This window comes from Microcaecilia unicolor, chromosome 11, assembly GCF_901765095.1.
Source record: "Microcaecilia unicolor chromosome 11, aMicUni1.1, whole genome shotgun sequence".
Classification (NCBI taxonomy): Eukaryota; Metazoa; Chordata; class Amphibia; order Gymnophiona; family Siphonopidae; genus Microcaecilia; species Microcaecilia unicolor.
In genome coordinates this window covers 13,049,154-13,061,404 of record NC_044041.1, presented here as the reverse complement: position 1 = coordinate 13,061,404, position 12,251 = coordinate 13,049,154, and the positions used below count along the sequence as shown (strand labels likewise).

At 46.2% G+C, this 12,251-nt stretch overlaps 1 protein-coding gene across 2 annotated transcripts in view; it reads left to right on the top strand.

Annotated features, from left to right (window-relative positions):
• LOC115480831 overlaps nt 1-4,796 on the top strand; it is a 70,004-nt gene extending 65,208 nt beyond the window's left edge. Inside the window, exons 7-8 of one of the 2 annotated variants that reach the window (XM_030219761.1) lie at nt 1,310-1,390; nt 3,355-4,796. In XM_030219761.1, coding sequence (XP_030075621.1) covers nt 1,310-1,390; nt 3,355-3,894 — 621 coding nt within the window. In that variant the 3' untranslated portion in view covers nt 3,895-4,796. Of the gene's footprint in view, nt 1-1,309; nt 1,403-3,354 lie in introns of both variants that reach the window. The other variant, XM_030219760.1, reaches the window with a different exon arrangement.
• Nucleotides 4,797-12,251: the final 7,455 nt, after the last annotated feature.

Sequence of the window (12,251 nt, the reverse complement as noted above, 5' to 3'; positions counted from 1 at the left end):
CTGGTATAAAGTATCACATACCGTGTAAAATGAGCTTATGTTGTTGGGCAGACTGGATGGACCGTACAGGTCTTTATCTGTCGTCATTTACTATGTTACCATGTTACTCTTTGGGGTTCTAAATGGAATGTTGCTACTAACTGGGATTCCGGAATCATGTAACTCTTTAGGATTCCAGAATCTTCCGAACTTTTAGTCAAAGAACAGTGCTGGGCAGACTTCTATGGTCTGTGCCCTGAGAAAGGCAAGGACAAATCAAACTCTGGTATAAAGTATCACATACCGTGTAAAATGAGCTTATGTTGTTGGGCAGACTGGATGGACCGTACAGGTTTTTATCTGTCGTCATTTACTATGTTACTATGTTACTCTTTGGGGTTCTACATGGAATGTTGCTACTAATTGGGATTCCGGAATCTTGTAACTCTTTAGGATTCCAGAATCTTCAGAATTTTTAGTACAATAACAGTGCTGGGAAGACTTCTATGGTCTATGCCCTGATTGTGACTGAATAGATATGGATGGGCTGGAGTGTAAATTTTAAGGGGTTTCGACGTTAGCTTCAGAGCTTAGTAGAAGAACAGTGCTGGGCAGACTTCTACGGTCTGTGCCCTGAGAAAGGCAAGGACAAATCAAACTCGGGTATAAAGTATCACATACCGTGTAAAATGAGCTTATCTTGTTGGGCAGACTGGATGGACTGTTCAGGTCTTTATCTGCCGTCATTTACTATGTTACATCAAAGGATGGGGTTTGGACTGCTGTATTTACAATTTGTTTGCTCTAACAACTCATTTTTTGTTTGTCACCTTTTCCCAGAGATGGTCGCAAGTAGTCCAGCACTAGATGCTGCTTACAAACATGCCTGTTCATTTCTGTCTTTGCTTGCCTGGATTACAGAGCTGCAATAGTGAAACTGTCACAAGGTGATGCTTCAGTTCAGGGTGATTCTGTGCTATGTCACTGACCTGGAACCTTTAGGAACTTGCTGCTTTTTCTCAATTGCAGCCGGAGGGGGAGGGGGAACCTTCCTGCTGGCCCTTAACCCCGGTACCTTTAAATTGTCGCTCTTTGTGCCCTTGGGGACGTTAAGGGAAGACAACAGGGGCTTGGGAACACCTTGGGTATCCCAAGTGAGCTTTTAGGCTGCAGGCAAAAACTTAGCTTCTATAGAGACTTTCTATAGCAGGAGCCTCCCGAAAAAGCTGGTATAATCCAGAAATGAGATACAAGCAGGTTACTAGAAAAACCAAAGAGAAAAAAATAAAGGCTGGTTTTAAAGCAGCATCATTTTTTTGCCCTTGTCTAGATTGCAAGCATTGTTCAAGCCAACATGCGGATGGCCGAGGAGCTGAACCGGTACCGGACATCAGAGGACCTAGAGAAGAAAGTGAATAAAATGGTGCTTTCCCATCTTTCTCTCTCTCTTTTTAAAGCTTTCTGGTTCTTATTCCAGTTCCCAAGCAGTTTTCATAATTTATTGTACAATAATATAATACAGCCAGTATAAATGAATGCACACAGTACTGGCCTACATGGCAGTCTAATCTGATGTTGTGCTTTGGGGAATATTTGGATCCTAGTATCAGGTGAGCATCATCATTAAGCCATTCATGATGGTGGGTGGATTGGGTGGACCAGATGGCCCTCTTCTGCTTCTGTTTGTAACCACGTGAAATTCCAAATGTGTTACTAGCATGGGAATGGAAGTGGCCTAATGGGGACGTGTGAATACAAGATACTATTTTAGATAAGCTCCAATGAATATTGTAAATTATGGATTTGAAAAGCACTAATGTGATCTTCAGAGATCAAGAGAAAGATCTTCCATATTGGACGCTGTTCAGCTTGGAAAAGAGACAGCTGAGGGGGGGGGGGGGGGTTTATGATAGAGGCGTACAAAATCCAGAGTTGTGTAGAGTGGGTAAACATGTACAGCTTTACTCTTTCAAAAAGTACAAAGACTAAGGGGACACTCAGGAAGTTACATGGTACTTCTTTTAAAATGGACAGGAGGGAATATTTTTTCACTCAACGAGTACTTATGCTCTGGAACTTGCTGCCAGAGGATGTGGTATCAACGGTTAGTGTATCTGGGTTTAAAAAAGGTTTAGACAAGTTCCTGGAGGAAAAGTCCGTAGTCTGCTATTGAGATAGACATGGGGGAAGTCACTGCTTGTCCCTGGGATCAGTAGCGTAAATCTTGCTACTATCTGAGATTCTGTCAGCTACTTGTGACCTGAATTGGCCACTGTTGGAAGCAGGATACTGGACTAGATGGACCATTGGTCTGACCCAGTATGGCTATCCTTATTTCTGTAATTGTTGGGTTTTTGTTTTTACCTTAGCATAAGTAGCATATCTGTACTATAATAAAAACACCTCCAACGTTCTGAAGCTGACTCCTTGGCTTTACTCAAGTGAAGGGATCGTAAGGTTCGTTACCGCCGTAAAACTGTCACCATCTCTCTTGGCCCTGCCCACGCAACTCTGATAGGTCTGCCGCCCTCGACGTCAACACATTTTGACGATTGCAACGTCATCACGTTAATGACGTCGAGGGCAGCGGACCTATCAGAGGCGCGAGGGCGGGGCCGAGAGATGGTTATAGATTGCGGAAGGTAACGAAATTACGAACCCTTCACTTCAATGAAGCCACGGAGTCAGCTTCACAATGTTACAGGTGCGATCGCAGGGTGAACGGAGTGGGGGGGGGGGGACAGGAGGGGCAACTACCCTGGAACTGGGAGGAAGACGGGGGGGACTAACGACCCAGGAACAGGATGGATGGATGGGTGGGTGGGAGGGGAGGGAGGGCCAACCCTGGAACTTGGAAGGGGGGGGCCGACCCTGGAACTTGGAGGGGGGGGCTGACCCTGGAACTTGGAAGGGGGGACAGGCGGACCATGAAACTGGGAGGGGGAGAGGGGGGGCAACGACCCAGGAACTGGATGGGTGGGTGGGAGGGCGGACTCTGGAACTTGGAGACGAGGCGGACTCTGGAACTTGGAAGGGGAGGCGGCCGGACACTGAAACTGGGAGGCAGGGAGGGAGGGGGCCCCTGGCACACACTCTCTTTCTCACACACACTCGCACACAGTCTCACTCTCTCTGTCACACACACACATTCACTCTCTGTCACACACACTCACACATTCACTCTATCACACACTCACTCTCACACACACTCTGTAAAACACACACACTCCGAGGAAAACCTTGCTAGCGCCCATTTCATTGGTGTCAGAAACGGGCCTTTTTTCCTAGTTATCAATATGTAATAACAGCTTTGCTTTTTAATCAATATTTTTCAGTTTTTTAAAATCTATTTTCATTGCTCTGTGAACTGCATAGGTGGAGCAGATGGAGTGGCAGCACCGGGAACTCCTTCAGATGCAGGTGGCAGCCCTACGAAAAGAATTTTCCCAGAAGGATGAACGTTTGGTCAACGGTAAATCCAATCATTCGGAAGACTCAGGCCTAGAAGACCAAGGGCTGGTTGCAACAACGTCCACACACAATCTGCTGGCTAACACTACTACATCTTCTGAGCACGGCAACAACATGCATCTCGCAGCACCTAGCAGACTGATAGCAACACAGGACGTTACCCCAGCACAGATGGGCATTTCCTTCCTGGAGCCTTCAAAAAACTCCCCAGATGCTGGGCTAGAGGAGTTGGAGATAGTAACGGTGCAACTGAACACGGACCAACCCATTTCCAATCTAGAAACAAATTCCTCGCCCACCTCCATGCCATTTTTCCCTGTGCCTGAAATAAATAAGCACCAAGAAGTACTGTCTTCACCAGTAGCACCTTCCTTGGGAGATAAGCGGCTGGCAGAGCATGTCCTGGTGAGGGAGGCCAAACCAAAGTTGCAAAGAACTGTCTAATCATGTGTAAGCAAACCAGTTTAGATAAGAGAGCAATTTTTCTTCAGCTGCTGTAAGCATAGTGGTTAGTCATGTGCTATGTAGCATATCTGTAAACAGGGAATCTATAATGTAATGAAATGTACTTTAACCAGAAGAAAATCTGACATTCATAGCCTCGATTCAACCCCTCCAGGCATTTCTTATGGTAATAGTGCCAACTTGACCCTTCTGCATCCCTCTCTTACCACATCAAGCACCCAAGTCCACACAGTTTCGTGCACTTAGATGAAGCCGTTCCAGTGTTACGAGGGGGATGAGACAGACGCACACAGGCACTTTGATCTGATAAGCTCCTCTGTTCTGTTGAACTGAGGCTAAAATTGATTTTGTTACATTCAGTTACTGGCTTGGATCTTGAATATGGCCTCCCTCTCCCAAGATAGTTTTGAACCAATATGTAACCCCTTGTGATAGCAGGCTGAATGCCTCGACTGTCCACAGCCTTATTGGATTGGGTAGCCTTTCTGAACCAGAGCCATATGGGGACATTTGAATACAAGGTGGTAACGTCATATCTTAGATAAATTACAAAGAACATTGGATAAATGAGTGTGTGTTCACTGCTTTTAGCTTTGTAGAGCTCTAACCACTGAAGTCAAAGTTGGCTGAAGAAAAATCGCTGCATGAAGGCTGATTTTTATTTATGACCTTTCATCTAAATCCTGTTGACATCAATTTTTTCCCCAACGCATTAAACGTTCTGAGGAGTTATTGATACTGTTAGTTATTAAACTGCCCTTAACTTATGTACAAATTGTATATATATTTTTTTAAGTATGGCACTCTTTCTTTTGGAGAGAGGTAAATAAAGCATGCCTTGTTTTGGTAGCACGTAACTCTTGTTTCAAAGAAATTATTAAAATCAGGCACCACTGATAAATTAGGTCTCTATATGTTTGTTTGATTGATTGGTATGATTGCAAGATTTTGTATGCAAGTGTAGAGTGTGGGTACAGGCAGTGCTTTTGTATGAGAAAGGATGTGAGGAAGAGGTTTGATAGCTCACTTCAGAGCCTTTATGGCAGAGATTTGCAGAGCTGCACCATGGACTTCTGTCCATACATTCATATCTCACTATTGCTTCTTGGAACAAGACTCCCAACATAAGAACATATCAATAGCCATACCGGGTCAGACCAATGGTCCATCTAGCCCAATATCCTGCTTCCAGTAGTGGCCAATCCAGGTCACAAGTACCTGGCAGAAACCCAATTAGCAACATTCCGTGCTACCAATCCTGGGGGAAGCAGTGGTTTCCACCATGTCCATCTCAGTAACAGATTATGGACTTTTCCTCCAGGAACTTTTCCAAACCCACATATGATAACTGCTGTTAACACATCCTACGGCAGCGAGTTCCAGAGCTTAACTATTCTTTGAGTGAAAAAAATATTTCCTCCTATTTATTTTAAAAGTATTTCCATGTAATTTCTTTGAGTGACCTCTGGTCTTTGTACTTTTTGAAAGAGTGAAAAATCGATTCACTTCTACCCGTTCAACAGCACTCAGGATTTTATAGACCTCAATCATATCATCCCTTAGCTGTCTCTTTTCCAACCTGAAGAGCCAGTGGCGCACTAAGGGGGGGGGCGGTAGGTGCGGCCCACCCCGGGTGCACGCTGCTGGGGGGGTGCCGTGCGCCGGTCAGCTTCGTTGTTTCCATGCTCCCTCTGCCCCGGAACAGGTTACTTCCTGTTCCGGGGCAGAGGGAGCATGGAAACAACGAAGCTGACCGGTGCGCGGCACCCCCAGCAGCGTGCACCCGGTGGGGGGTTCTTTCGCCGGGGTGGGGGGGTGATGAGGGGGTTCGCGCTGCACTGGGGGGGGGGGGGCGGGGCGCATCGGCGACCACCCCGGGTGTCAGCGCCCCTAGGAAGAGCCCTAATCTCTTTAGCCTTTCCTCATACGAGAGGAGTTCCATCCCTTTTATCATTTTATTCGCTCTTCTTTTAACCTTTTCTAATTCCGCTATATCTTTTTTAAGATAGGGTGACCAGAACTGAACGCAATACTCAAGAAGAAGTCGCATTGTGGAGTGATACAGAGGCAATATAATATTCTTGGTCTTATTTTGCATCCCTTTTCTAATCATTTCTAGCATCCTGTTTGCTTTTGTTTTGCCGCTACTGCACACTGGGCAGAAGATTTCAGCGTATTGTCTACAATGACAACTAGATCTTTTTCTTGAGTGCTGACTCCCAAGGTGGACCCTAGCATCAGGTAACTATCATTCGGAATATTCTTCTCAATGTGCATGACTTTGCATTTGTACACATTAAATTTCATTTGCCATTTGGATGCCCAGTCTTCAAGTTTCCTAAGTTCTTCCTGCAATTTTTCACACTCTGCATGTGTTTTGACAACTTAGTTTTGTGTCATCTGCAAATTTAATCACCTCGCAGAAAATTCTGTTTTCTGTCCAGCAACCAATTCTTAATCCACAGAAGAACATTGCCTCCTATGACTTTTTTTTTTTTTATTTGCAAGAAGTCTTTATTAATCATTGAAACAGCACAATGGAACCACAAAAACTAACAAAGTACCACATGCTTATTCTAATACAAGATTCTACCCTTACAGCTTATAAGAGTACATTCAATCGTTTCAATAGAACTATGTCATCAGCAATAAACTTCACATTTTTATCCAATTTTCAGAAAAACAAAGATTTCTCCACCCATCCCCCCCTCCCCCCTCCCCCACCCTCCAAATGGACACTACTAGGCACTACCCCTCATGGCATTCAATGTATTTAGTAACTAGATTTATAGAGCATCAATAGAGACGGGTTCCCAAACTAAACGCCACTTAACCATTTGTTGTTTACGTTCCGCCACTAGTCTCTCCATTTCCCGAACTTATCTCAACTTATTAAGCCATCGAGATAAAGATGGAACTCCCTCCTTTCGCCAATGTGCCGCCACAATGACCCTTGCTGTGCCAACCGCATATTGAACTAGGGTCTGCTGATGTGACAGTAAGCCTGCGGCCCTAGCTGAAAACAAGAACATCTCAGGGGCCCATGGCACAACACACCCCAACCAGTGCTGTAGCCTAGAATGTACAGCTTTCCAAAATGCCCGAATTTTAATACAACTCCACCAAATGTGCCCCATTGTACCTTTGTGACCACACCTTCTCCAGCACATGTCCGAAGAGGACGGAAAGATCCTCTGCAGACGGGCCGGCGTAAGGTACCATCGATATAATACTTTGACCGCATTCTCTTGCAAGGGAACATGAACTGATACCCGCATCACTGCTCTTTCTATTCTCTCCCACTCGGACTCTCCCATCTGCACACCCAGTTCCCGCTCCCAGACTCCCCTATGTTTTCCACCACCGGAAGCCTGATTACTCAGGATACGGTACAAAGAACCTATCAAACCCCGAGAAGATTCAAACTTCTCACATATCTCCTCCAGGTCAATTTTCTTACGCTGCATTACCTCTCGCACAGCCTTACTCTTGAGAAGGGATGCCAATTGGCAATAGGCAAACTCGTCGCCCTCTACCCCTGGGTAACTATCCCGCAGTGCATTAAATGGCAGCAGTGACTCCGCCTCGAACAGCTGGCCCCATGTTCTCACACCCAATTCACGCCATTTAGTGAAAATCCCCTTTACTGTGCCAGGTAAGAATAAGGGATTAAATGCAATTGGAGTGTACCTGGTCAATACACATTGTCTCTTAGGAAACAAACTATCCCAATAGTGAAGTGTAACAGCTATGGGGGGGCAAGCTCGTTCAGCCAGATTTCTAAAAGGCCGTGGCAGCCACATTAGGGCACTCAGGGGCTGATCACCCATCGAATGTTGTTCAATATGCACCCATTGACGATCTGGGTAATCTTGGTACCATTCAAGTGCTGCTTTCCCTTGTGCTGCCTTATAGTACCAAGTAAGATTGGGTACCCCCAACCCCCCCTTCTTCCTATCCTTGTATAACAGCGATCTCGCCAACCGCGGACGTTTTCCTGCCCAGACGAATCTCACCAACCTGTCTTGCAGAGTAGCCAAGAATCGCCTGGGCATTATCACAGGCAGCGTCTGAAAGAGGTATAACAATCTGGGCAATATATTCATTTTAAGGATGGCTATTCTACCGAACCACGAAGTTCCCAGTTCTCCCCATCTCTCTAGGTCCTCCATGATGGTTTTACCCAACCCCCTGTAATTTGCATTAAAGAGTTCTGACATTTCCCTTGTAAGCATCACCCCCAAGTACCTAATCTGTTTGGGAGCCCAACTAAACGGGGATGAAGTCTTTAATGACTCCACCACCTCATCAGTGAGTGTTACGTTCAGAGCCTCTGATTTTGCCATGTTGACCCTGAAACCCGACACTGCAGAGTATTCTCTGATCATCTGCTCGAGATGTGGGAGAGTGGATTGAGGGCGAGTAACAAACAGCAGCACATCGTCTGCAAAGAGGGCCATTTTATGAGTTCTATCTGCTATTTTAGCTCCTGAAATAATAGGGTCCAACCTCATCTGGGCCGCAAAAGGCTCCATCACCAATGCAAACAGCAAGGGCGACAGGGGACAACCCTGTCTAGTCCCTCTATGCAGCGTGAACAGCTCTGAATTTCCACCATTAACCCGAACACAAGCCCTTGGGGACTCATAAAAGGCCTGAATCCATCTGCAGAACTGTGTCCCAAACCCCATATTCTCCATTACTCCATACATGAAGGGCCAGTGAACCCGGTCAAAGGCTTTTTCCGCGTCAAGACTTAAGAGGCAAAGCGGCTTATTATTTAATTTTGCCAAGTACATAATATCAACCACCCTTCTAATATTATCCATCGCTTTGCGATGAGATACAAAACCCACTTGATCTGGGTGTATAAGAACTGGGAGAATTGGGGCCAAACGATTAGCCAGAACCTTAGCCAGAATTTTGACATCAGTATTTAATACCGATATGGGTCTATAAGATCCGCACTCAAAATGATCTTTGCCCGGCTTGGGTAATACAGCTATCCACGCTTCCATCATTGACTGAGGTAATGATCCCCCTATCCCAACTTGATTAAACAAGTCTGCTAAGAGCGGAGATAACTCGGGAGCGAACTTCCTATAGAATTCGTTAGGCAACCCATCCAAGCCAGGTGATTTACTCAATGGCAAACTACTGATCGCCTCCTGAATTTCTTTGGGAGTAACCATTTCATTTAGTAATGCCTGTTGTTGGGAGCTCAGAGAAGGTAGTTCACTATCTCTTATATATTGATCTATGGATTCCAGGGAAGGGCTAATCTCCTGGGCATACAAATCCTGGTAGAATTCCCCAAATCTTTTTCGTATTTGCTCCGATGTACCGAGTTCACCCCCACCCGAATCCCGTATCTTTAAAATTGCCCTGTCAACTTTTTGTCTGCGTAACCTTATGGCAAGGAGACGCCCCACCTTGTTGGCATGCTCATAGGAGTTCATCCTGTTCTTATTTTGTAGCATATTAAGTTGCTCTGAGTATACAGAATCTAGCCACGCTCTCTGATTACTAAGCTCACTCAGAACCCTCTCTGACCCATTTGCCTTATGCTGTTCCTCCAGAGAACGGATATTCTCCATACATTTTGCTATCTGCGCTTTACGGGCCTTTGATTTTTTACTAGCTACTTGAAGAAAGTAGCCCCGGGATACCGCCTTCATAGCATCCCAAACAATGCTGAGTGAGGGTCCCGATTCCAAGTTAAACTCAAGATACTCTTTCAGCATTTGTTTATAACCTGTCACCACTTCCCCCTCCTGTAGAAGGCCCACATTCAATGTCCATCTTCTATCTTTATTTTCAGCCCTAATAGTTGGCAAAGTAACCCATATTGGGGCATGGTCCGATAGGGTCACACTGCCGATCCCTGCGTCAGGTCCCCGTTCCACTAATGTGGCATCCAAGAATAGATAATCAATACGGGAATAGGTTTTATGCACTGCGGAATAGAATGTATAGTCTCGCACCCTCTGGTGTTTTACTCTCCACATATCCACCGTACCCAGGGAGTTTGCTAAGGATCTTAAAGCCAGGGAATCCCTCTGCCCTTCATTTCTATTAGGGCCTGATCGGTCAAGTCCGGGGTTCATCACAGTATTGAAATCCCCTCCTATTACCAGAGAACCCTGCGCAAAAATGGCTAGAGAGTTTTTAACCTTTTCTAAAAAATCCGCCTGCCCCGTGTTAGGCGCATAAATGGACGCCAGAGTGAGATCTGTTTGGTCAATTTTTATATGCAAGAAAATATAACGGCCTCCCATATCCCTTTTTACCTTAATCACCTGTGCGCCCACTGCAGCCTGAATTAGGATCGCCACTCCAGCTTTCTTTGATCCCGCTGCAGAGGCGAAATACGCCACCGGGTAGTCCGAGTAGGAGAGAAGTCTTTCATATTTGCCCGCCAGGTGTGTCTCTTGGAGGAGAACCACATGAGGCCCTAACTGCCTCAACTCTTTATATAGCTTTTGTCTTTTCTGTGGCATGTTCAGGCCTTTCACATTATAGGAGAGAATCTTTAAGTCAGTGCCCATCCTATCATGTTGTGAACAGGCTTGTCGGCCCCTGCCCTTATCAACAGCTCTGCTAATTGCCATATTACTTTGTACCCATTTACCCCAGTAGTGACCTGCCCACTCCACTTATTGTAACCAGTCTCCCACCCTCCCCTCCCAACCTTCTGCCCCTGTGAGCCCCCTAGGCCCAACCCCATGGACTTCATCCACCAGCCAGAACCTTAAGGTCCTGAGTGGGAGGACTCCCCAATGCGCCCTAACAGACACCAACTGATCCCCCAAACCCTCACAACAATCCGCCCCCCCCTTCTGTTTTTACCATCATCCAGTCCCCCTTCTGCTCTTCTCCTTCTTGAATACCACCCCACTTCTTACCAGTTCAACTCCCATGCTACATCTTAGAACAGTAACATAGGCAGAGCCTGGAAACAGATTTAACAGCCCATAAATCATTACCAACGACACAATGTCATATCAGTCATGTTCGCAGCTTAGCGTCTTGCTTCTTGGATTTTTGAGGCACTCTCTTCCACTGCTGCAATTTTTCTCGCGTTGCGGAGGCCATGTCCCCTGCAGGTACCGCTTGGGTGGTCAAATCAGCTTCATGCAAGAACTTCCACACCTCATCCAGCCGACGAAACCGATGCTGCTTGCCTTTGAATTCCACACTCAGGGCAAAGGGAAAGTTCCATCTATAGGATATCTTCTCCTTCTGTAAAATTTCCAGCGCGGGTCTCATCGCTCGCCTCTGGGTTAATGTAAACAGCGATAAGTCCTGGTAGACGGAGACTCTGGCCTCATTATATTCCACTGGCGGATTTTGGCGCGCTTTTTGCCATATTTTTTCTTTAAGCGTGTATGATGAAAATCTCACCACTATGTCTCTGGGTCTATTATCTGTTGGCTTCCTGAGAGCTCTGTGGGCCCGGTCAAATATAAGATCTACTGGCTCCAATTGCTCTCCCAATAGCTTCTCACATATCGAACGCACAAGCGTGGGCACATCTTCCATGTTGCCATTTTCGGGGACTCCACGAAATCTAAGATTTTGACGTCTCCCGCGATTTTCCAGGTCGTCTAGTTTATATTGCAGCTCTTCAGACTGTTCATTTAGTTTTGTAAAACGGGCCTCTGCCGCCTCTGCTTTCTCAGCTTGCTCGTCCACACGCTCTTCCAGCGTCTCGACCCTGCCCCCTAATTCACGGAGATCGAGGCTAATGGCGTCCACGTGGTCGAGAATTTCTTGTTTAGAGGCCTTGATCTCTGCTCTGATTTCCTTGAGACATTTAGCCAGCTCTTTGGGTAATACGGCGCTTAAAGCAGTTCTACGCACCTCGGCGCTAGAAGCAGCTGACTCAGAGCCGGAAGAGTTTCCCGGATCAGGCGACACGCGCCTCGAGCGGTTTTTCGCCCCTTGTCTCGTCGAGCTCCGCTCTCCTTCTCTCGACTGGGAGGCTGTTGTTTTGCTCATTCTGTGCTCGGGTTCTCGTCGCGTCTTAAGATACCGGTCCCTCCACTTTTACCGGTCTGGATGACCGCAAATGAAGCGATTTGTAAGCGGGTAGGCGCGGAGCTAAGGGTTCAGGCAACCATTCAGGTCCGTGACGTCACCGGAAGTCCGCCTCCTATGACTTTTTAATTTTCTCAGGAGTCTCTCATGAGGAACCTTGTCAAAACCTTTCTGAAAATCCAGGTACACTACACCAACCGGCTCACCTTTATCCACGTGTTTATTTACGGCTTCAAAGAAATGAAGCAAATTGGTGAGGCAAGACTTCCCATATTTATGTGTTCCGTAATTTCATT